Below are 25,718 nucleotides of genomic sequence, written 5' to 3' on the forward strand. Positions count from 1 at the left end.
TTAATCTTTCACCTGTATTTAAGCGTGTGAGTGTTTGATAAAGTGCTACACACATGCGCACACACACTAACACACAGTCTTTATGACATTGATGGATCAATCCAGTTGGCCTCTGGTCCCACCAGGCCGCTGACCTTTTAACCTTTGCTATTGTCAGCACAGGTCACCGGATCTAATGGTTTCCATACTCCAGGGTTTATTTGTGTGTATGTGTGTGTGTGTGTGTTGGTGGAGGGAAGACACAGTGACACACTATGGCAAGACAAATAACCATGAAATAAGAAAAAAATTAAACTTCTCAGCATTGAGATTTCAGTTAATGTAGTAAAAATGAAAGTGGCTGAGAGCTGTGTATGTCTTATATTACTGCATTTATACAGCAGATATCAATATGCTGAAACTGATCTACAGACCAAACCAGCTGAATAACTGTTTTCATACCCAGTTTTCAAAAAAAGTATTTACCTTTACCATCAAAGCCTTATTTTTTAGTTCACGTGTGTGATTTGTGCCATCAGATGTGCATTGGTGCATTCAGGTGTTTTAAAAACAATCATCAATCCAGTGGAACATAGTAGTACAAACAATATAATAAGATTAGAAGTGTGTTGTTTGTGTGTGTGTGTGTGTGTGTGTGTGTGTTTTCTGTTCGCCTCCTATCTTGCAACCTCAAAGTTTTGTTATAAAACCTCTTGAAGTTGAACTGTTTTCATTTGTGTATTTGTGTCATCCCCATATCAACCTTTAGAGCAACAATTCAACCCCTAAAGTGACTTTTTCCAGTTTGGTATGTGCATATACACAAACCTGTGTGTGTGTGTGTGTGTGTGTGTGTGTGTGTGTGACAACTGCAAATACACCATCAGAAAGCGTGTATTGTTTCTTTGTGTGTGACTGTCACTTCAGTGTATGACTAAGGTTAAGTGTCATTGTTTGAATGAGGTTTATGGTAGAATAAAAGGTGAAAGTGTATTCAACTGTGTTTGTGTCTCTGTGAGTATGGGGGTTGTTGTGATGGATTATGGGAGTTGGAGGCCGGGCACGTTTTATGATGTATAGATCTCTATGATGGCTAAAGGTTAAAGTTTGACAGGTTTGTGTTTCTTCACAGCCGGGGGTTAGTAGTGCGCTGTTATGCCTTTCGCTAAGCATTATGGGTAGTGGAGCTTTGATGTGGCTGACAGCTTAGACTTTGTAATGAGGAGCTTGTTTTCTCAGATCAAGTGAGATTTTAATGGCATTACAGGAGCTTAAGCTGGTAAGAACATCTTTGGTGAAAAGCAGTGGGCTTTCTGCTCTGGTCTTCCCAGAGATCACCTGTCTATCAAACAATGTGGGTGGCATGTTAATGTCTATTTTTTTTAATAATGAATATGTTTAGTATTCAGTTCTTCTGTTTTGATTCAATAGTGTTTTTCAGATAAAAGACTTTAGAAAGGCAGTATTTGTGGGAGGAAATCATAACATTAAAATATATGAGGTAACTGTCCTGTTTTCCTCCTTACTTGAGATATGCTGTAGACTTTGTTGTGTTCTTCTTAATTTATATGGCCCCTGAGTTGGGGACTAGGCATTTTTGTCTAGTATTGCTAAAGTCTTTGGCATTTCATCCATGCATGAGGGGGAGAGTTTTTAATATGAGTTTAAAATATTTAGTCTCATCCTAGGATAGCATCTAATGAAAATATACAAGCGAGGAGACCCACCAGAAAGTGGCCACAGCACATTTCAAACAATTACTGAAAATATTCTGGATCAAAAACAAATATAAAAAGCCACTGAGTTTTTCTTTAAGTGGAGAAATGCACACATCAGTTGGCAGGGCAAAAATATGAACATTTCTTTTTATATTTTCCAAAGTTACTGATCTTTGCTCAGACAGTGCGTAAAAAAATGGCTGCAAAAAACAGCTATTTTCAGTGTTGACTCATTTTCTAATTTTCTCCATGAATCAAATAATAGTTTGGTCTATTAAGTATCTAAGAAAAAGACAGCTCAGAGTGGTAACACCAATCAGCTGCAAATATCAGGGTCGTAGCCTTGCAAATGAGAAAATAAGTTTGATTGTAAAAATCACTTAAGACTCTTCTTTCATAGTAATTCCTAGACACTAGAGAAAGAAAAGATGAGCAGCTGAGTGGATACATAAGAAGAGTATATGGAGTGCGAGCTGCCAGTGTGGAGGCCAGAGATCCATCCCAACGAAGAAGAGTCCGTCTGAACTTGTGGTCGGTCCGAACCACAGGAGGCAGACAGATCGGGGGAATGAAAACACACAGAGAAGCATTCCTCCTGTAAAACAAAACACACGCTGTTCGGTTAAGAGAGAGGGAGAAGTGAGTGTTTACTCGCATGTTGGTGTTCATACATGTGACTGAGCCCGCAGGATGTTTCTGCGGTTTCAAGTCTGAATTCAGGGAGTTAGTGACCAATTGCTGATGAAAGCTGAGATCTTGCGCAGTCAGAAGTAACTAAAAAAGTGTAGTGTGGGTGGGATGTTATTTGTCCATTTCAGGGCTGTTAGTTTCCTTTCCATTTTGCTTTGCTTTTCTTTGTCTCCTCCTCTCTGGTTTTCTCCTTTCCTTGCCATTCCTTTCCATCTCCACCTTGTCGCCACCTCCTTCATTCTGGTATTGAATTGACTCCATGCTGGGGAAGCAGGGTCTCCACTCTTCCAGGTGTAACAGCGCTGCAGCTTCATCCAGAAAGATCTTCTTCTTCTTTATTTGGGGCATCATTGTCTTGTTTACTCCCTTTTAATGTTTCCTTTGAAAGGCCGCTCGAGGACAACACAACCACAGTTGCAACATCAGGGCTCAGTGAAGCTAGATGGTGGCACACATGCATGCACGCACACACACACACACACACACACACACACATACATAAGACACACCAAAAGCTGTTGTTGCTTTTGGTGTGAGCGTGGGAGATTTTTCTTTTTCCATCTCTGCTGTTCCCCTCCTCCCGCCCTGATAAAGAAGGCCTTGTGTGAGCGTGGGTGTGAGGAAGGGAGGAGAGCCTCACAAGGCTCAGACTGGAGGGCAGAGGTTGACCAAGGGTGTGTGCTTCTAGTTTGTGTGAGTATGTGTGTGTATGAAGAGAAGTACGAGTAAAAGAGCGTATTTGTCATGTACACATATGTGCATTTCCTTGTACTCCCTAACTCACGTCTAGGTTTGAAGGTTTTTCGTAAGTATCCCTAATTTGGTTATGGATGGGGTCATGGGGACTTCCTTTTCTTTCATTTTCATGTTTATTTCTACTGTTTTTCTGTTGCCAGCTCAGATTTTCTAAAGGCATTAATTGTGCCTCAACTTTAAACCTTCTAGAGAAACTACTGCTGTTTAGATTTATAATCTGTTATACTAATTTATTTGCAGTTAATTTAAACCTGATGTTGGGCATGTGGTTCACAATAAGTGAAAATTGCATAAATTAAAAAGCCAAAAACACAACTCCTCAACCCACGGCCTCAGAAACAAGACATTAAGATCATAACATAAAACGGCAAATACAGCAAATCCTGAGTATTTGCAGTACTTGCATGAAAGATGACTTACCCACTGTCAGACCGAACTAAACTTTCTAAATAAAGGACTTTGGTGGATTTGATTCTGGGATTCAGTCACATGGAAAAGCTGGTGGTTCTGGAGGTATTTTTCCCCGCTTTGAATTCACATTTCAAAGGACATAAGGGTATTTGATGAATAAATGCAACCTCATATTGAGCTACAATTGTTGCAACCAAGTTATTTGTACTTGGCTAGTAGACAACTGAGTCACTGTAGAAAGGCTTCTCACGGTCATCATTTGGTTCATATTGCTCCAGCCTGTGTGATATGACTGAAAAGCTCCTAAAGTCCATTTTAAAGGTATATGATGTTTTCAGAGGGAACTGAACCTCTAGTTCTAGTCTGAGTTAGTGGTACCTTGCTTTTCCCACACACAGGTTGTATTTATGTAGTAATTATTGCAGTTACAGTCCAGGCCACATTCTGCAGAGTAGGTCAAACACAGAGTGACTCACACTTGTGGTTGTAGGCTGCTTATACCAGCAGTGGAAATTAAGTTAAATGCAAACACCATCTAAATGGGAAATGTGGGAGAACTGGGCTCTACCTTCAGGGTTGCAAAAAAGAACTGGCAGCATCAGCTTCCAGTTCCACAGCCATGTTTCCATGTTGCAGACCACTGTTTCCAAATTTCTTTCTTAGTTGAGACACAAGCGTTATGTTTTGTGGAGCTGAATGCTGGCAGCAATAGCAGGAATACAAAGCTGGCATGCAGCAGGCGGTTCTGGGAGTTCCCCTGCTCTCCCCCAGGACCTTTGTCCAGGGGTACCACACAGCCACAAGGGTTCCTGCAGGTTCTCAGAGCTGTGTTGACCTGTCAGGTTGATTGCTTCACTTAAACCCATGACACACTGAGCTGACGGTCAGAAGTCAGACTCCGCTCAGTAACAAACTAGTGCTACACAGTTACACAGACTGCAGTAGCCTGATTTTCTTTTCTCGTTTTGATGTGCATGTCGGATAGCTAACTACGCAGAGAGGCAACAGACAGACAACTTGCTTGCGTTGTGGGAGGAGTCGCATGGCGTACTGCACCTGCATGTGGGTGCTTTCGTCTGCAGACAGTCACATCTCAATTATGAGCAACACACATGACACAGTGACTGCGATCTTTAAAGACCTTTCCTAGGCCTGTGTACATCATTTTGTGCTCTTTGGATGTTTTCATGTAAACATGTTTTCATGTTTCCTTCTCTTTATTTCTTGCCAGTGGTTTTGCATTTTGTGTCTTTTGTGCAAATGTGTGTGTGTTAATGGAGATTTGAATCACTGTATATCTTTTTCCAAACTGGGCTTGCTTTGAGAATTTTTTAGCATCTTCTCATGTGTGTGTCTTTATGTGTGTGTTTATGTGTTATAGTGCCCCATGCTGTGTGGTGCTGGTGTACATACACAATGTTCACTTGTGGACTTTCTCAAAGATGTCATTTTCTTTGTCTCGACCTTTCAGTAATGCCAGGTTTTAAATGCATGCGTTTATGCACCGTCTTGGAATTACAGATGCTCACGCACATATACACACACACACAAACAATCTCACAGATGTGTACTGTAAGGCACTTGAGTAACTCCTGCTGTTTAACATTAAAGTGCAGATGTTTGCTTTGTTAATAATCTTTGTCAGAACTGCACAAATACACACACACACACACACACACACACTGCTGCAGGATTGTTTTCTACCCCTCCGTTAATGATCTTCAGGCTGGAGCTGGTTCTTTCAGTGTTTGATAAAGAGGCTGTTGTTCAGTGATGTTTGTGTGTGTGTGTGTGTGTCAGGTGATGGCTGAGTGGTGACAACCTGTGACCAGCAGGGGGATGCCTATGTTTTCCAGGGCACAATGACGGGCACCATGCCACTGTACACACACATTCATGGGCACACACACCCAAGGCCATGAAGTCACTCCTCGATTCTAAAAATAAAAGGGTGTGTCTGACTGATGTGTGTGTGTGTGTTTTCGGCATATACAGAGAAAGCATTCTTCTCAATCTCCTTAGTGTTAGGGTGACCTCACCCTGTCTGGACATCCCACAGTAGCATAGCGCGCGCACACACACACACACACACACACACACACACACACACACACACACACACACACACACACACAGCACAGGCCTGTAGGTCAAGCTGGAGTGAAACTGTACTTTGAAACCAACACAGAAACAGCTGTGAAGTGGTTCTGAGGTTTATTAAAAACACACAAGGAACAAAAACTCCTTATCAACCGTCAAAAATCACAAGGAGTCAGGGCGAGACAAATAATCACTATTGATAAAATGGCACCAGAGTTGTTTCTGTCCTTGTGTATGGAAAGTTCATGCCTTCGGCTGTTTTAGTCTTTTTGCAGACTATAACTGACGTTTGAATACTGACCGCAATTTATTACACCATGATCTCGTGCAGTTCTTCATTAGTAGCAACTAAACAGTTTTTAATGCAATATAAGCAGCTCTATGATAGACAAGCACACTATGATAGAATTGCGCTGGGGATTAGCATCACAAATAATTTACTAAACCTACAGGTAATCAAATTGTTTGTTTTATTGACTAACAGAGCAAAACCAAATATATTTATCCTGACATACATACACTTTTATTTTGGGTAGTCTAGCTCTCTATGCAGGTGCAGTAATGGCTCATGTTTTACACACTATACTCACTAGCTGAATGCCTCTAGTGTAGAAACACATTGAGCACCTGATCTGCTATTCAGCTCATGCTGCACCTTCTGTGTAGACACAGTGTGTAACAGCTTCTAAACCCTCCTGTGTCCAAAAAATGAGCTTTGGTTAATGACTTCATCAGCCACACACACACACCCTCACAGAAAACATACAAATGCCTGCTATTCCCATAATAAACTCTCTTATTACCACTCTCTAATTATGACCTACATACCTGCTTGCTGGGCTAAGTATATAAAAGCCACAGGTGTGTGTCTGTGTGTGTGTGCGCGTGTGTGCGTGCTTGTCTTGCAAATTACAACCTGCTCACCCGGGGCCGTCTCCTCCCCTGCTTTTGTTTCCATTTCGCATTTCCAAATCTCTAGCTCGCCACTCACTGAGCAGCAAGTCATTTAGCAACTGATTCATTCATCTGTTCACAAAAAAACTCTTCACCATCGTGTTTAGCATTGAGAGGATGTTTTACAGTATAACCTTAAAGCAGCATTTTCTTTAGTGAATATCTAGTTGAACTGCTGACATTAATCCTGGAATGTTCGTTTGGTGTCTAACTAAAAATTCATTTTCATCCTCATTTGCTTTCTTTTCCTCTCTCCCACCCTTCCTCTGTCACCATACTTTCCTACTGTTCTTTTTTTTTTCACCTTCCCATCTTTCATCTCTCCCAGTTCTTTCTTTTGCCCTTCCTCGTTTAAGTTTTGACTCCTTTTTCCTCTAAGGTCATTCCCCTCATCTTCATCACCTTCTTACTTTGTCTCTTTCTTGTTTCTACCTTGTCTTCTTCCCTCCCTCCTCTGTTATCCATGGGAAAACGGCTTAGCTGAGTGGTATAGTGATAGTTTTAGCAGAGCCAAGCACTAAACAGTGTTTGTGTGTGTTCCTCAGTGATCCTGATTGTAAGCAGTGTTAGACATTCCACCACTCAAGCCATTTCTGCCTTCGGTTTGTTTTCATAATGCAAAACTCATTAGAAACAAATGAGCATAAACACTATGTCAAATAGATTCAACTCTTGCCAGAGGCCCTTGTGTGTTTGTGTTAATTCATAAGTGTGTTTGTGTGTTCTCAGAGGTTTTGGAATGTGTGTGGCCATGCTTTAATTTGTACAGCACATAATCAGCAATTGCTTTATAGATAGAAAACCAGGCATGTGTGAACAGTATGACAGAAATAGAAACGGAAAGCATAAACACTGCGTGATGCTCCGTTTAAATGAATTTCGTTTGGGTCACATGTCAAAGCCGACTGCAACAGCAGCTCTGAATTTGTTTCGGTGCCATCTTACATTTTGAAATGGCTCTAATAGGTTGGACAGTATGTGACCTGTCAGTGTTACAGTGTGCAGTGCAGCCAAACACTTTTCAAGTCAACATAACCTTTTAAATTCTACTGCAGATGGTAAATTGTACTGTATATTTATTTTAACTAAATATGAACACATTAAAACTACAGAATAGCACATGTGGAATCGCTCAGCAAGCAAAAAGTGTTAAAGCAAAACATGTTTCAGAATTTAGATTTCTCAAAGGAACCACTTGACGACAGCTTTGCACACTAATCACAAGAAGCACTAATTGATGTGTCCACACTTTTGACTCATACAGTATAAAATAAAATAATGTTATTTAATGTGATGATTTTAACAGCTACAATATCCACTCAGTTAACCAGCAACAATATTTCTGCTAAATTCTGTATAAAACCTCTAAAAGAAACTTTTTCAAGTGAAGACTAAGGAAAGTGGTGGATAAATATGGTTTGTCTTGTTTTCTTTTGGTAAATAATCACAGCATCCAGTGGTACACTTTGAAATGTCCTGATATAGAAAATAAAATTTTTCATTTACTTATGTTGTAGCTTCTTTTTGCCCTAGGTCTTTTTGTCGCTCTTCATCCTTTCTGATCATTTCTTCATTTTCTGCCTCTGCCTTCTTCATCGCTTCATTTCTGCTGTCTCCAGTTTGCTTTTTGTCATTTTTCACATTGTTTTGCTTCACATGATGTGTTTCTTTGCCTCATCCATTATTTTAAATAAATAAAGCAATCGCCAACAAGGTGTTTCAGGTGTATCTGAAACATTGGTGCTACTTAGACACCAATTGGTGAATGCAGGTTAAATCAAATATGAAGAACAAGATGGATTGGATGGGTCTTAATTGTGACTAACCTGAAACAGTCAGAGTAAAGTTTAACAGAACCAGAGACTTAAGAAAATATGTGTGCTGTGTCAAATCATCAGCCAAGTCTTGATCTGGATCCCAGTCTAACCTAAACATGTTTAAAGATGTCAACAAATCCCAAATATGAAACTGTTGGGCTTTCAGAAACATAAACCTGACTATAATCAAAACCAAAAGTTGTGATAAAGCTGCACAGTTCAAATGTGGTCGTCTGCTTGGGGTTTTTCCAGATTTGGAGTGGTGTTGCAACAGGATCAAATTTTAAAATATTAACCTTTGAACAGAGTTCAAGACAGTATTAGGCCCAAGAGAACTTGGCCGAAAACACGAGTTAATATATAAAAGATCTCTATTTATGTTTGAGTTGGCTCACAAAATAGCATTCACCATTGTATGTCGTGTAAAGTCCTAAAACTGTAAAATCAAACTCTTGTTTCCATGACATGTGTTTCTTTGAGCAAAAACAAAGAATGACTGGAGACAGGGAGGGACAAGGTACAAAGTTCTTACAAACATTGGACTAAGAAAGTTCTTTACTTGTTATCTACTGAAGGTAAAAGGAGAAAACCACTAGTTTAACCCTGTCCCAGTGGCATTACTCATCTATGAAAAAACTTTATTGGTACGTCAAACTCACACCAAACTCTATTGCTAAATATTTATTCCTATAGGTACAAAATACCGATTACTGCCTGCTTTAGATTCTTTATCACTTTGATATGAACAGAGATTTACATTCTTAACTTATTGAATAACCCAGTTTTGGCAGACTCAAGTTAACTGGATTAGAAAAACCTGCATGAGGTCTTGCCAATTCTGAGGTATTGATATTGCTTTACATTTGCATGGAAATTAGTTGCCGTTTTCAATTTTGGTTTATATCTACTGTAGTAATACGTTTTTTGTTCCAGATGGGGCAATTTTCAGACACCAGAGGGGCATGGTGACCATCACCTTAAAAACAACAAGGCTGCCTCTGTGAGACGTAGATTGTCCAAACAAAATAGTGTTTAAAATTGTACAAGTTTTCTTATTTTCTTATTTAGAACAGGATAGTTCACATACATGATATGTTCACCAAGCTTGTTTTCATTGCACTTCATCACATTTTGCTTTTATTGATACACCAAATTTTCCACCTCAGCCAAATGATATTGCAGTTATATACTAGTTTATATTTGCATTGTTAAAGCACTTAAAAAAAAACAATAAAAAAAAAAAACAATCCCATTCACCACAAATGTTTGTACCATCATAGTTGGCCCTGGTGCTTTTCTGTTGGTGGTCCAGTCAGTAGTTCGGTCAGTTGCCCCATTCATCTGTGTGTGTCCTTTTCTCTCTTTCTGTTTTTCATCCTTTCTTTCTTCGTGTGTGTTGATGTGATTTATAGCTAAAGTCAAACCTCACAGCACACTGCACCGCACACCCGTCAATGTCTCACCCCTCTGCTCCCTGAAAAACGTAATGAAATATCTCAACAATGCATTAACAACACAGGCTTCACCACTGTGTGACCTGCACTCACCACTGGGGCAAAGACACACACACAGTGTATTACAGAAGAATGTGATGGGTTTCTGTGGGATGTTTGGTCCAGGCTGTTTTGGAGATTCTCTTCTTTAGGGAGCTGTTGCCATGGCGACAGAGACAGTTTGACAAAAATGGGTTTTAAATGATTCGGCTTGGCAGTGCGGACATATCCTTGAGTGACTTTTTTATTCTTACGATTATTTTTTATTCTTGATCTGAATGTCTCTCTGTATACTATCCAACTTTTCTCTTTCATCTCAACCAATTCATGTCTTTGTCTCCAGATCGAGGATGGGGGGAAGGCGGCCAAATGCAAGAAACTGAAAGTGGGTGACGAGCTCATTAACATAAATGGATCCGCCCTCTACGGCAGCAGACAGGAAGCTCTCATCCTCATCAAAGGATCGTACAGGATACTGAAGGTTACAGTCAGGAGGTAAAAAAAACACAACTTGACAACCACGTAAAATACGATCGGAGAGAGCTCATATTCATTATAATCTTTGGCATGTACATGCCATATCTGCATGCTTGTTTTGAATGTTTTCCCCTAATAGTTTTTATGAATTAAAGTAAATACTTGAGCTTTATTCCTAAACCTGTGTTTGTTTATCCAAAGTGTCTTTGCACTTTTTTACAGACACTTTGTTGTCTTGATGTTGACTCACCTTAATGGTAGGGTAAGGGACGAGACAAGAAGGAGGTGACTGTGCTTTCCTGGTTTGTTAAGAATCTGCTAGCCAGACACACATGAAAGCAACGTTGTCAGATAGGAAATGTTTCGCAGGAAGTGACCTTTGACCTTCAGGGAGTCAGAAGGGAAGCTGATAAACTCTGAGAACAGAGGAGTGGACGACTGTGATGTGTGTATTTCATTTGGAAAAGCCACTGAATCAATCATTAAAAAGCTGTCAAGATAAATTACAGCTTTTCAGTTTCCTGTGAAGAACTCCTGTGATCATTAAAGGAAAATTATGGTATTTGGAGCTTTTTTTTCCTCACGATTGTGGCCATTTAATTTTGAGTTAATGCTAACTTGGCACTCTGTTGTAGAAAATTCATTAACACGAAATCAGAAAATAACATACAAACATGAAAACGTTTTCTCTGCTTTTAAGCTTAAAAGTTTGGATTTGAATTCAAAGTTGGGCTCTTTGGGCAGGAAAAACGCATCATCAAGATGCTGGTCAGTTACCTATATACCCATCCAGCAGAGACAAAGCAAAATAAATATTCAGATTACATGGTGTTTATGTCCATTCAACAAATTCTGCTCTTTTGTTCATTTTATTTTAGCTCTGTTTTTGGTCTCCACCAACACCTCAGGGAACGCTCAATCTCCAACTCTCAAGTCATTTGATGCTTGTCAGTTATCTTAGTTAATAGCCACCTTCTATGTGTTTGTTATTACAATGAGCTTCTTTAACATTATAGTCAGTCATTTGATCGATTCTTAACATAAAAATGATTAGTGTACCTTTAATGTTTGTTTCCTAAACATTAACCTGAGCTGACACAGCAGGGGAAATTATTTCTTTTCCCCATCCTGCTCCTCCTCCCCGGTATTTTGGCTATGGAAGCAGAACTAATGACAGGAATATCGCCACTCTGCAGAGTAAGGCCCAGCTGGCGTCATGGACCGCTGTGCAGATCTGTGGTCAGATTAACAGCCTATCAACACAGATTTAAATTGTTTGGCGCAGAGAGGCTGAGGTCTAACAGAGATTTCCAGTTTAGCACTTCTCACCTTGACTGTAATTTTTAGTTTTGCTTTTGAAAAGGAAGAGTTATATTCCATGTTTTTCTTTGCTGGATTTATTGACCCCCACACATATTTTAAGCCAATTATTTAAGACATTTTTAAAACTTAATGTACAAGAAGTGTTCCAAGTCCAGACCCCTTTTTAACATGTGATGTTGCCACTTAGTGGATAGAGGTGAGAATGCAGCACAAATGTTTGTATCATATTTTTAACGTTTTATTTTGCATAGAGAGAAAAAAAAGGAACCATGACTTTTTCCATTTCTGACATATATATTTTTCTGCTCAACTGGACTTGACTAGACTATCACAAAGTCTTTGCAGACATCAGACAGCTGTTTGGCAGCAACACATCTTGTTCTGAATTTGACACCAGATCAGCCATCCAGAACATTGCTGGGTTTTCTTCAGCAGACAGACACCTTTCTAATGCTGTTGGAGACACACATACAGTACTGTACAAATCAGCATCTGCACACATGTACAGTATAAAGGCACATTCGCACAGACACAAGGACAGATGGACAAACAGAGTGTTGTAAAAGTGCTAATCGCTTTAAGAATCTCACCCGGTTAAATCCACTGTGTGTGTCAGCGTCTGGTATGTAGTGAGTGTCTGAAACTTAAGGGGCTTTCCCAGTGTCTTTGGGTGTGACTGTGTGTGTGAGAGAGCAAAAGTGCTCATATTTGCTACTCATGTAACCAACAGTTGTTCCTCTCTAGTCATCCATTCATTTGGATGTTGTCAACTGATAAGACCGTTTCTCCAAAGTGAGCAACGTCAGCTGTTCAGCAATGATACAAAGTTTAGGGCTGCAACCAACAATCATATTTGTTTTTAACATTTCGGTCTTCATTACATGGTTTGTAGTTTACTCTATAGAGTGTCAGACAGTAAACAGTTTCTCTGAAGCCCAGTTGAATTGTTCATATTGGTAGTTTTGTCCAACAGGCAGCCCAAATATATTAATATATATGGCCTAATGGGTTCAACTGAAAGTAAGGCCTTCTAAATAAGACATTCAACAACCTAATTACATTTAATGCATGAAGTTTGTGTGAATGAAGCAGTTTTCTTGATGTGAGTTGCATCCACATTATTATCACTCTCATTCTGCATATTATAGAGATGTGATTTGTATTTTGCCTGACGTGCTGTAACATAGTCACACACATGAATCAACCTCACTTCGACTGACATGTTGCCACAAATCACCAAGCTCTACATACATATTGAATGGGACTTTGTTGCACTTTGACCCTGACTCTGTGCCAGTGACGTCACAGCATTTAGAGGAACCCTCAGGAAGGTTTTGCAGTAGTCTGCTGCCAGAAAATACACACACACACACACACACATACACACACACATACAGCTTGTTCAGGGATGATCAAATGCTCACGTTTGCACACTTGGCTCTGCTTAGTTTTAGCAATGGAAAGAGACCCTTAGTCAAAAGCCAAAACTCATTACCACTTCTTTTAGTAAAACAAGAGGACTGTTGGTACGCAGATGGCGTACCAACAGTGAATGGATGGATGTCTGTTTCTTTTCTGAGTCAGTAGGTTGTTATTAAGAATATAAAATCCTGGGTTGTGTGCCTGTGTGATGAAGTTTTAGTGGTACAGTCATTTCTTTGGGGCACAATTAACCTTTTTGGCAAAGCCCTTAGTAATTAATACACAGGTTAGTTAATCAACAGCATCAGTCTTTGCTGAACTTTTTTTAATTAGTGTCAAAGTTGAGGCCAATAAATATACTGGATTATTGGCCCAAACTGGTGACTCACTGCTGAGAACATTTCAGATTTAGGCACAGCCCTATTTAGCTGCTCCTCTTTTGGTGAGACACCTAATAAAACCCTGGTCTCTTATCCCACACTGAATCAAAAATAAGGATACTCATTTTTAATTCATCGGCAGACATAGATATAGCAGCTGCAGATTAAAAACAAGGGCAATGCTTCTTTATACAATGCTGTCTTTATATAAAGGACCACAATTAAAAAGGACTTTATTTTCCTTGATGTATTTGTATTCTTATGATGTAAAACCAAAATAAAGGAGTAGGAGGTTTGTACTGCTCTGATTGTTTCAATCTGAAATGCAGGTGTTAAAAATTTCAAAAACCTAAGCTAGAAAATGTATTTCATGTCCTAGTGTTAATATTAAAGAATGAATTTCCTTTCCTGTTGGTGGAAACATTAACATATATGCAACTACTTTCCTTACCTATAGTGCTCTTTGGCATATGAAGAACAAGTCTGACAACAAATAAACAGTGCCCCTTGTGGAGAATTTGTAGCCTGTTAAACATTGAGTGTGAGTGTGTTAAAACCAAACAAAAAAAGCTCTTATCAAGCTACAACTAGCTGGTCTTCCAAGATGGCAGCCCTCCACACATTTGTGCCAAATTTCAATGACTCCACCTGGCGTGTTTTAATATCGTATGTGAGTGTGTGTACATGTATGTTAGTAAGTGTGAGAAATTAACTTAGTAACTTTTCTGTTATTCTAAACTGATTTAAAACTCACTTATCGTAAAGTGAGATGGAGCGTCGCTGCACGGATTTCTTACGGTTGTCGTGGAAACACTGAGAAATTACTCACTGGGGTTCCCCTGTACTGTATTTTATGGTAACAGCATTTCAGAAGAAATTGTGTTTTTTACTGAGGGAGCAGGAAAGGAAACATGTCTAGAATGGATTTAATTATAGGATGTAAATGCAGAGGAAGGAAATGTGGAATTGGCAAAGAGAGATGAAGATTTGCTCAACTTTAGTAAAGGTTTGGAAAATAGCGCTTTTGTGCACAACTCAGTTTGGGAAGATGTGATGTGTGTGATGTGGTGGCTTGCATTGGATTTATAAAAGGGTGTATTGTATTTGATAGGGTTCCATTATATTAATAAGGAGCTGTCTAACAGTAGAAATGAAAAATAGCTTGATTCATACCTCTGGACTCCTATAAACTTTCCAGTTTCAAATGTTGCTCAGAAGTTTCCCATTTAGTTTCATAGCTCTTTTTTTTTTTGCTGTATGTTTTAGAAGTGGTCAGTTAGTTGTTGATGATTTTTTTTTTTCCCCCCACAGCACTCACATTATTGTTCTTCTATTTTTTTTTCAATAAAGCATAGACAGTTCAGGCTTGCAGCATTGTCCTGCACTGTAAAAATGAAGAACAGGCCTAAAGAAGTCCAGGCTATATCTGGCAAACCACTGGAATTTACTGGTCTGCCCAGCGGTTCATTGGTGGGATAAGACAGTGTTGTGCTTGGGTCCATTATATTTGTTCAGGATTGATGCTTTATTAGCATTATAAAACCTTCCATTGTGTTTTTTTTCCTAATTAAAACATCCAATATTTTAAAAAGTGCAGTGAAGTATGACAACAAAAACATGAATAGAAAACTTAGGAAGGAAACTGGACCTTAGTTGCATTAATTGACAAAACACCCCAAATGCTTTGTGGTGTGTGAAGATGCTCTTTGGCAAACATCAGGCTTTAAGCTGTTTTTGGAGAGCAGCAGCAGCAGCAGCAACTTGCTGTGTGGTTTACTGCTAACAATGTCCAGCTTTATGCAAACAGCTCCTAACAATCCTTAAGTCTTCTGAGATCTCTTTCTGTGAAGCTTAGTTTACATCAGCAGATGCATCTTATGAATAGCAAGGTAAAAATGTTGAGTTTTCTTTCTTTATATATATATATATAAATTACTGGTGACAGTGGAAAAGTGCTGCTTCCAAAGTAAATAATCTCAACATTAATTGAACCATATATGTCCATACCTGCATGTTACATGATATGCATGTCAGTACAGCTACAGAAATTAGTCGTTCAATACAAAATCAACTGGAAACATTTTTTATACTTGCTAGTTGCAGCCATACAGTCAAAACAAATAAGTGGAGGCCAGATCAGCCTGAAACAAAAGAGCATTTTTTTTAGCTTCTATAATATCAGATATCTATAGTTTCCTTTTTTTTTTTTTTATCTTTGATGCCCCGTGTGTCCTTTGTTTCTCTCTGTGATTTAACAGCAGTATTTTTTCTTTGCAACTATTTGTGTGTTTTTAAGTGGGTGATGATTTTTGTGATATATTTCTGGAAGTGGAAGAATGGGGATGTTTTTGTTGGCCCAAACTAAAAATGTTTCTTTTGTAATACTTCCTGTTTTCAGAGACACTGGTTTCATCCACAGGTACTCTGTGTGTATGCGTGCGCACGCACGCGTGTGTGTGTTAGGGTTAGGCTTAAAGTAAAGATTGAGGTTAGGCATTTAGCTTTTTGCAGTTAAGCTTGAGGTGCATTATGTCAATGAATGTCCTCACAATTGTAGAAAGACCAATGGCTGCAAGGACAAGGCAGGAGGACATTCTTCAACTTTTGCATCATTTCCTGTTCTTTTCCAAGCTTACTGCTCCCTACTTCCTGTACAGCTTAACGCGTTGGCGAAATGTGTGTGTATGTTTGTTTAAAAAGAAGCAACTTTAATGGGATGTGAACAAAGACCAAACAGTTTATTTGTAGCTGCTGATGGAGTAGGAAACTGCTCTTTAGATGCAGGTGTTCATTTATGCAGTTTTCTATAACTCTTGTTTGCCAAAAGGTTTATAAAACCATTTTTAAAGTTTTATTCCTCTATATTTATATTTATTCAACATCTTGTTTTTTAGGACTGATTTATTTCATAGTGAGTCTGATATGAATTTGCCTACAAAACTCACCACTGAAACAATGTAGTTTATAAGCAACAGAAATTTCACTTTGGAAGGAAATCTCTCTCAAACTCAAAAGAAAAACATAAAATTGTGTAAAAGGGGGGGCAAAAAAGTAAAACAAAACAAAAACCGTCAGATTACAGGGCAGCAATGCAGGAAGTCTCCCACAGACTCAGATGCAGGCTGAAGTTACGTGGCAGCATGAAACACTCACAGTGGCAGGAGTGAGCATGAGGAAATTAAAATGATAATTACAAGAGAGCCTGATACTATGTTTGATGTTTTGATGGAGTAAACAGGACTTTATGACAAAGTTTTTTCATCTCGGCTTGGTCTTTCATCTCTGGTACACATTAACTAAACATTTATTTTTTCCAAAGATAGGACAGAGGAGGAGGAGGAAGAGATGAAAGAATGGAAACAAGGAAAGTGGGTGAAAAAGAAAAGAGTTGGGGTTTGTGTATTTGGTGAAATAAGATTTTGACATGTTTTGCCACGTTCCCTGACTTGAACATGAACAAGAGCCTTTTGTCAGTTTCATATTTAATAGCTTGTGTTAACATTGCGGTGCATAGGGGTGGGTAACAGACTTACTTTTTTTTCTACATACTGAAACATCTTCAATATGTCAAAGCTGTCAGTTACTGAAGGTCTTCTCAGATTGATAATGTTCTTTATTTATTCATTGATCAGATATCAAACATCATTTTGTAAATTTTTTTTTATAGTTCTCAAACTAAAGTACCAAAAAAAAGATTCAATATTGAAATATTTCAAATGTTACCTGAACTTAATCCAATTTCTCAGTGTTTCCAATTTTCAATGGAAAGCAGCCAAAGCCTGCTAGATGGTTGCTGTACATTACTAATTATTATGCATTATGCATGAATTTACATTACATTAATTTGTGATATATATATTTTTTATAAAAAAGGTACTGGAAACTCAGTCATAAAATAAAAACTAAATGTAAATTCTAAATGGTAAATCATTTAGTTTCCTGGGAGAAAAATCTTCATAATTTGCAGTCTTGTCTGGGGAAAAAAACATAAATTTGAATATAGCACAAACTATATAATACTGTGAAATTTTGGCTATTCCTCTTAGATAACCTATTCGACTCTGCTCCTCTTCTTCTTCTATAATGTGTGTCTGGTTCAGTCCTCAGTTCTTCCTCAAAGCTGCTCAGTTTCACAGTTTGTTTGGTTTTACTCATTTGCAACATTTGTTTTTTCGTCTTTTCCTGGAAGAGCTGAGCCTTTGACAGTTCAGCTCTTCTCCATCTACATGCTGACTGCCTTTTTTTATCATGATAGTAGATGCTTGTTTCTGACTGTTAGCGGGAGGCCTGTGGGCTCGGACACACGCGCGCACAGACACACACACACAAACATTCATTTGGTTGTTTTTACTGCAGACTGACAAATGGGCAAAACCGCACACACACACACACACACACACACACACATCCCGTTGTTTAGATTTTTGTACCACAGGGTCCCTGGAGACCGGGACGAGACTGAGATCTGTGGTGCCAAGAACCATGAAACACAATAGTCTGCCCCCCATCACTCCTTCCCAAACTGAACAATAGACATTCCTGAGATTCCTCAAGACCTCTTCCTCACGCACACTCACGAACACACACACACACACACACACACACACGGTTCCAGGCCTGATTAGCAGTAAACAATTTTAGCTGTGACGCTGATCAATACTTATAATCTCTGGCCAAAAAATGCTGAAACAAAAACTTTTATTTTGTCCGATAAAACTGATATGTTGAATGTGTTAGCACAAAGTTGCCTAGGTACACATTATGCAGACACAGATGAAAACAGTTATTAATTCAACAGTCATTTTTCTGCTCTTTTTTGCTCTCCGTCAACTCCTAAGAAAGATACCCAACTGTGTAGGTGCTATATGCCCCTCTGTGTTCTCTAGCTAGTCCCTTACTTTGTTTGTTTGTTAGTGCACAGTGCTGTTTTTTGCTACCTCCTGCTACTGGTAACAAGGCTGGAAACAATTTCAAGATGTCTCCTCGGGCTGTGGGAACTTCTGGTGATAATTATTGCCCAAAAGATTAATCAGCTAATCTGCAAAGTATTCAGCACATTAATCACTAGGCTGGTGAAAATCATCATCAGTTGCAGCCAAGGTACAGTGTCTGAGCAGGAATGTGTGTGTGAGCGTCTTTGTGGGCGAGTGTGTCCATACTCTACGAGTGTGGTCTGCTACAGTTTATCTGTCTCCCCTTGTCTGGTTTTTATTAACTGGCCCATTAAAGTCCGACTCCATGACACTGGTTTGACCCCCCCAATACACACACACACACACACACACACACCCCCACGGACACGCACACAGAGACATCATGGTTGTGCCATATACACACTAATTCCTAGCGGCCAACACATGTTAAAAAGATGTTTCTCTGTAATGGAACGGAAGAGGAACCAGGACATTAAGTGTCATCATACTAAATCAGTAATGTTAAGACATATGGATAAGGATATGACCTTTAACCCTACAACCTCTGTACCCAGTTACCTACCTCACCCCTGAAGCTTGGTAAGAAAACAAATAGTCATTATTAATTAGTATTAATCGATTCATTTTCCCTTATTTTCTGTGTAAAATGTTTCAAATCTGTAAGTTTGCACCTTTTAGAGGTTGAAATGTTTAATATTTTTACATTATAAACAACATGATTATCAAATGGATTCGTTCTGTCAGCAAGTCTGTTTGAACACTTGGTTAAATATGTGAAATTAGTCATATATTGTAGTTTTCATCTTGATTTTTCAGATCCCAACCATTTTCATGTTTAGTCCATCAACAGCTAGGTTTGCAGTGTTAAAAGATGGAGGGAGACTGAATAAACTGTGAGACAGGAGGAATTCCAGCTGCATAAATGATTAAAAAAACTGATTAGACATTGCAATATGAACAACCTCCAGTCACACTGCAGTTATTTTAATAGATCGTTTTTTTGGTTGCGCTCAATTTGCTGCACAGTGTCAACCTCAAATGACAGATTTGAAACACAGCAGGACTTTTAGCAAGTTCTTTTCCTCCTTTTTTGTTTTGAAATCTGATATTCACCCACCATCCGCTGCTTAGAGTTTTGTTCCAAGGCAGTTACATTCATTAAATGGGCATTCTAGAGCTAAATAATTGATAAACAAGGAAATTGAAGGACCAAAGAGGAGGACTGATTGAGAAGAAATAAACAGTCAGGAGCAAGGAACGAGGTCACAGTTGACAAACTATTGGTTACCCTTTGGCAACCAGGAAGAGATAAGGAAAACGACGCAGGAACCAATCATAACAATCACACATTCATTCAAACACAGAGTTGTAGTGTCTACTAATGAATTTAATTAAATCTTTACTAGTCACTATTTTTTTTTTTTGTGTCAAGTTTTTGACTAGGAAGTGTAGTAGGTGAAGAACATTAATACCCTGCCACAGCTAACCAGTTCTTTAAAGGGTATTCGACTGTATGGATGCATAAAACGGACCATCTCAGAGGAAGTGGGAGCCGACTACATGTTGTCTTAACTTTACTGGCACTGAGCCCTCCCGACCCTCACTGGGCTGCCTTACATCACCGCTTTGGAAAAGCTCTGTTTGCTCTGTACACACTGAAACACCAAGCTGACGCTTTCAGATTTACACGCTCTGGAGACCCTCTTTTGTAAACTGTGTTTTGGGGGGAGAAAAATGCCGTTTTAGTCTGGACAAGCAGCTAAAGCTTTGAAAAGATGCATGCTCAACTTTAACAATCCTACTCAGACTTTTCAGTTCCTCTTAGCACTTTCACACACGCCATCCAATTCTTACACCTTAACTAGGCACGATTTCCTACTTTCTATACTTTCGTTTCACCTGCCACTTTCACTAACTTCAGTGCTTCAGCTCCAGTTACAGGGAGCACATTTTAGCTTTATCCAGAACATTTTGACTGTAGTTTAGGTAAACCACTCTGACATGACTTAACTTGACCAGTGTAAAAGATTCTGATTGGTGTTTTGGTTTTTAAAAATTAACTTCAAATTTCCCAGACAGTTGGATGGAGTAAATAAGAGTAGTGTACCAATTACACGCTGACACAAACGCACACACTCACACACACACACAATCTAGGGGATCAAGAAGAAACAAACAGGGCATTGTGCTCCAGAGGCTAAAGTGGACTTCACCCTTCCTGCCATGTACCTCTGGTATGAGGGCAGTCTCACTGTACTGATTACCTGGTATGCAAAAAGGCTGTGTGTGTGTGTGACGGTGTGTGTCACGCGCGCACATGGCCATTTTAACCAGCAGCAGTTGTCTGTGTGTATGTCTGTGTCTGTCTGACCTGCACTAAATGCATGTCCAAAAGTATTTGTTTGCCATTGAGAAATCCATAGTGAAGGGTGACTAGGGCCTACAGTGCAAACAACAGGTTTCTGATAGCGTGCGCACACACACACACACACACACAGGTAGTGCCCCATAATGCAAGCAAATAGGTTGTGGTCAGAGGCAGACACAAAGGGGCAGAGGGGAAGAGGTGAGGTTGTTTGGCCTTTCTATCATAGTTGACCTCTCACCCTTTTGAAGGGAAAACAGGAGAATGTTAGGAATTTAACCACATGCATGTACATAACACACACACACACACACACACAGACACACACGCACATCTCGGTGTAGTCTGCAGGAGATATATGTCTCCAGGAAATCCTTTGAAGCCCACTGAGAGACTCATGTTATTAAGTGTCTGCTATTGTGTGCTTAGTTAAACTTCAACACAGCTAATGTCGGACTCTCACACCTCTCGATGTTTGCTCCACAGGGATCAAGTCTGGTCAAAACAATGAGGGAAACAGTGACACCGATAAAGGTTTTACACACAGCTACAGATAATGACCGTTAAATCAATGATCCAGTCAAAACAAAATCAAACACTTGGCTGTTGTCTGTAAAATGGGACGGCAGTCCTTTTAAAATACCACCTTTATAGTTTCAGCTCGAAGGAAACCCGGTGGTGTTGATTGGATCCCCTCAGACCCTAAGTAATCCTACTGTCACATCTTCTGTCTGTTGTGTTCATGCTTTTAACTGGCAGCTTTTGATGAGGTGGTGGTGATGGGGGAAGTAGGTTGAGGTCAACTCGTTGTCTGAAACCACTAATTTCTCCATACACTGTCTGATTTTAGTCTTTCCCTGCCTAGAATGGCAATATTTTATTTGGAGGTATATAAATTACAATTAGATTCCACATAGTTTCTGAGGAAGTGTCATGTAATTTGATACTAATTAATAGAAAGTGATCAGTTCAGCTTCATTCAAAGGCGTTTTTCTTTAAATTCATAACAGTTCAAGTAAATGAAGTATTATTAGTATTATTATAAATCTACATGCTTTTTTCTAGATACTTAATGATTAGGAAATAGCTGGCATGTGGAGCTGCTAAAGCGTTACCAATTTAGGGAATTGCAGCTGACCCTGATTCACTTTTAATAAAGCTTTATTTTTCCACTTAGCTACAGTTTTTCTCAGTATCAGAGTGAGGTGGTCAAATCCATTGCTCTTAGAATAATATTTCTTTACACATCTCAGCAATAATGACTGATAAAAATCAAAGATTTTCTGCTTGTCTGCTGTTCATCCATGTTTCATGTGTCATCCATTGCGCCTGCTCATTGTTTTTGTCTGTAATTGTTCCACAGACCTCCCATCCTCTCTTACATTCCCCTTCTTTCACCACATTTTGTTTTTCTCGTCTCTCTGCCAAAAATGAAAAAGCCCCCTTGTCTGTCCAGCAGTCTCTGCTTTCTTTGCTCTTTTCGATTTCTTCTTCATGCTCTGCAAACACAGGTGCACACCAACACACACACACACACACACACACACACACATCCAAGGAGGAAGTACCTCTGCATTTTTCCTCTAGTCAAACAATAACAGCGTGGAACTCTGGGTATTATTTTAGCAGCCGTCCACCTCTTTATCTGCCCTCCACAATGCTTCCTCTCACACTGAGTCACACATCCTGCCTAGGAGGGGGCGAGAGAGGCAGGGAAGGAATGAGATGAGGACAGACGGAGAGAGAGAGGGCGAGGGGTGTGAGAGAGAGAAGTGTAGAGTACAGCAGGGAGAAATAGCCATGTTTTGTCTTCCAGTGAGAGGAGCGAGGGAGGAGGAGAGGAAAAGGAGGGAGAGGGGATGTGAGGATCATTGGTTGGTTTGTCCCTCTTGGTCAGAATCTGCCAGCTACTTCAGATGGACATCAGCTCAACTCGGACTACACTTGTTGCCAAGTCTCACACCTTGTGGATGGAATCTGACTGTCTCAGCAGACCTCAACTGGCTTGAGGGCAAAAGATATAAGTTGTGACACTTTACAAGGTGCTGACTCTTCTCTGAAAATTTGTCAGGTGGATTAGAAGAGGTGTGTGTTGATTTCTGAGTGGGTTTTAAGGCTTCCTAAGTAGAATCACAAGTCTAAACTTGAACTCTGGCTATCTGGGATGCTAGGATCTGACCTGGGATCAGTTTGACTGTGGATGCTTCAGCCTCTGGAGTCTGGTACGTTTGAAAGTCTTGCATCTTTTGCCATCTTTGTTGGGGTACCACATAAAAGATTTCTATTGAGGATTATTAAAATAAAACTCTTATTTTCTACTGTTTGAAAAATTAAAGAGCTTTATTTTCTTACCTACATGTGAGGGAAAATGTAAAGTTTATATTTTTTGTTGTTTGGCTCCTTGAAGAATCAGTGTCAATGCTTTTGTTTTCTACCCAGAAGGTGTTGTTGAGCACATGATGCACTCGCTCACAGCCTGATACACAAACATACCCATTTAAACGTACTTTTATTTTAAATAATTCAGTCATCTCTGCCTTCTTTCTTCCTTTCCGCTCAAAGTCATGTATTTCAACAGTTTCACATCCATCAGGCTGTATGGAGTCGTAGTCTGTTTATCTGGCTGCTTGTCTGGCATTCGTTCTGTACTGTATTGAGACAGTGTGTGACTCAGATTATGCGCGTTGACCTTTGCGGTATCAGTCAGCTGTTGCAATTTCTGAGCATTAAGTGGGACATTCCAGCAGATCCTTTCATAGAGGCTCATTCAGAAGCTGCGAGACAGAATTCATCATTCTCTCTGCCTTTGAGTCTCATCTGATCTTTTTCTTGTCATCTCTTACTGTTGTTTCTTCTCAACTCTGTTTTATTGCCACCATTACGCATCTTGTGTCCATTGTTTACAAAAAAACTGATTCATTGGCCGTCGCCATGTGCTGCCAATCTGACTAGAGTGCCTCATATTTAACCTTCATGGCAGCACAACAGTTGGTTTCTACATCAGGAGTTGTGATGACTGTTAATCTCTTGTATGACAGACAATTCTTCAAAAAACATATTCCATCTCTGAACCTATTTACTGGCGTCAGCGGGGATTACAGTGCCCCAAACAAAAACAAGGGAGTTCTCAGGCTTATAATTTTATAAACTTGTACAGTTGAGAGTGGCCTTTGTAGGTGCTACTTTAGTCACTGTGGCCAAAAGGAGAGTTTTAGCCAGTGCTTTGTGAATTTCCTGTGTCCTATAAATGAAAGGGACACAGACTTTATGGAGCCTCGGTGGATGTTGCTGAATGCAACCCTTAACAAAAGATTTAGAAGCCTTTTTAACACTTTGTTCTCTAAGAAAAGAGTTTTTCCTTTTTTTTTTTCTCCACTGGCATTGGTGGAGCTGCAAAGTAGCAGCAAATCTTCTGATTTCTGTCCTTGAGATAAATAGAATATTTCACCTAAAACTGCACATTTTTCTGGGTGGATGCTTTTCTGCGCTTGAGGCTAAACAAAAGTTTTCCACTGAAGGAACAGATTCTGTTACATCTTGGCCACCCTTGTGTTCTTAGGAAACATCAGTTCATCCCCATCAGTTCATCCCCAAATCCATGCATCTCTACTAAGACTTGCAAGTGAAAATGCTTTCTATATGATATTCTTATTTAGTCATGATATTTTGAACTGCTTAACTCTTTAGCTTCCAGGACATCCCCATCTAACTTTGGTATACCAGTGTTTGTTTTGTTTTTCATAGCCATCAATCTCTCAAAGCTAAACTTGGAGAGAAAGAGTAGGTGGTAGTGAAAAGGGGGGTCTGCTAATGTTTGTGGTAGGTTTGATAATGGTATTTTGTCTGGTTGAGTTTGGATAGTTCCCACACATTTTCATGCACACAGACATATACAGGCATCTACACACATACAACAGGCTCTACATAAACTTTCTCAGGGGATAATTTAAGGACATTGTCAGCAGAGTTGAACAATCAGTGGGCTCTGATAGAAATCCCTCTTAAGGAGCCAGAACCAGGAAACAAGAGTGTTTGTTTTGGAAATGGTTCTCCTGCTCCTGCTTTATCATAAACAATAATACTCACAAACGGTCCTTTCCTTTCCCTCTCCATGCCAGGATCCACATTCCTCTTCCATAATTGTACCTCTGAATGTTCAGAGTCTGCAAAACTCAGAATAGTCTCGTTTTACATTTTTGTACTTTAAGTTTGAGGTGTCGTTTGAAATCAAACATTAGGTCTTTTTTGTTGTACCTGACTATCCAGTTTTTATTTTTGTTGTTTTTACAAAGGGATTTAAGTCTGACGTTCTGTGAGAGTAGTCCAAAGTCAAAACAAAGACTAAGTCAGGTTGAAGTCTTTCCAGGTTGGAAATAAAGCGTGTTAAATAAGGCTAGCCAAAATCACATCATATGTTAATCGAAAAAAAATCATGGCTGATTTGAGTCTTTGATGTGACCTCGACTTTAGGTCAAGCGAGTCAGCCAAGTCCTGATCAAGTTTTAGCTTTAATAAAACAAGAGTCAGGGCAGTTGAGATAAATCCAATTAAGTCTTAGATCAAATGAGGTGAGTCAAAATTGAGTCTTAAGTGAGCCAAGACAAGTCAGAGTCCAGGCTCACATGAATCGAGATAGATCCAACACAAGTTTGTCTAGTCTTATTCAGTCTCAAGTAATTCAAGGCAAGTCTCAGTTCAGCTCAGACAATTTCATGACAAGTGAATGTTTTGTTAATTTTCATGTCAATCAAAAAAAGCTCACGCCAAGTCTCCAGTCAACTGAGGTAGGTCTAAGTCAGGTTTGAGCATTGATAAGTCTTGGTTGAGACAGGTCCAAAATAAGTCTAAAGGCAGTTGAGATAAGTTCAAGTCAAGTGTCACGTCATTTGAGACAAGTCA

At 39.4% G+C, this 25,718-nt stretch overlaps 1 protein-coding gene across 2 annotated transcripts in view; it reads left to right on the top strand.

Moving 5' to 3' along the window:
- shroom4 (shroom family member 4) overlaps positions 1 to 25,718 on the top strand; it is a 52,229-nt gene that overhangs the window by 8,205 nt on the left and 18,306 nt on the right. The window contains exon 2 of one of the 2 annotated variants that reach the window (XM_026328997.2): positions 10,262 to 10,413. In XM_026328997.2, coding sequence (XP_026184782.1) covers positions 10,262 to 10,413 — 152 coding nt within the window. Of the gene's footprint in view, positions 1 to 10,261; positions 10,414 to 22,586; positions 23,042 to 25,718 lie in introns of those variants that run through there. The other variant, XM_026329005.1, reaches the window with a different exon arrangement.

The sequence above is a fragment of the Mastacembelus armatus genome, chromosome 18 (genome assembly GCF_900324485.2).
Source record: "Mastacembelus armatus chromosome 18, fMasArm1.2, whole genome shotgun sequence".
Lineage (NCBI taxonomy): Eukaryota > Metazoa > Chordata > Actinopteri > Synbranchiformes > Mastacembelidae > Mastacembelus > Mastacembelus armatus.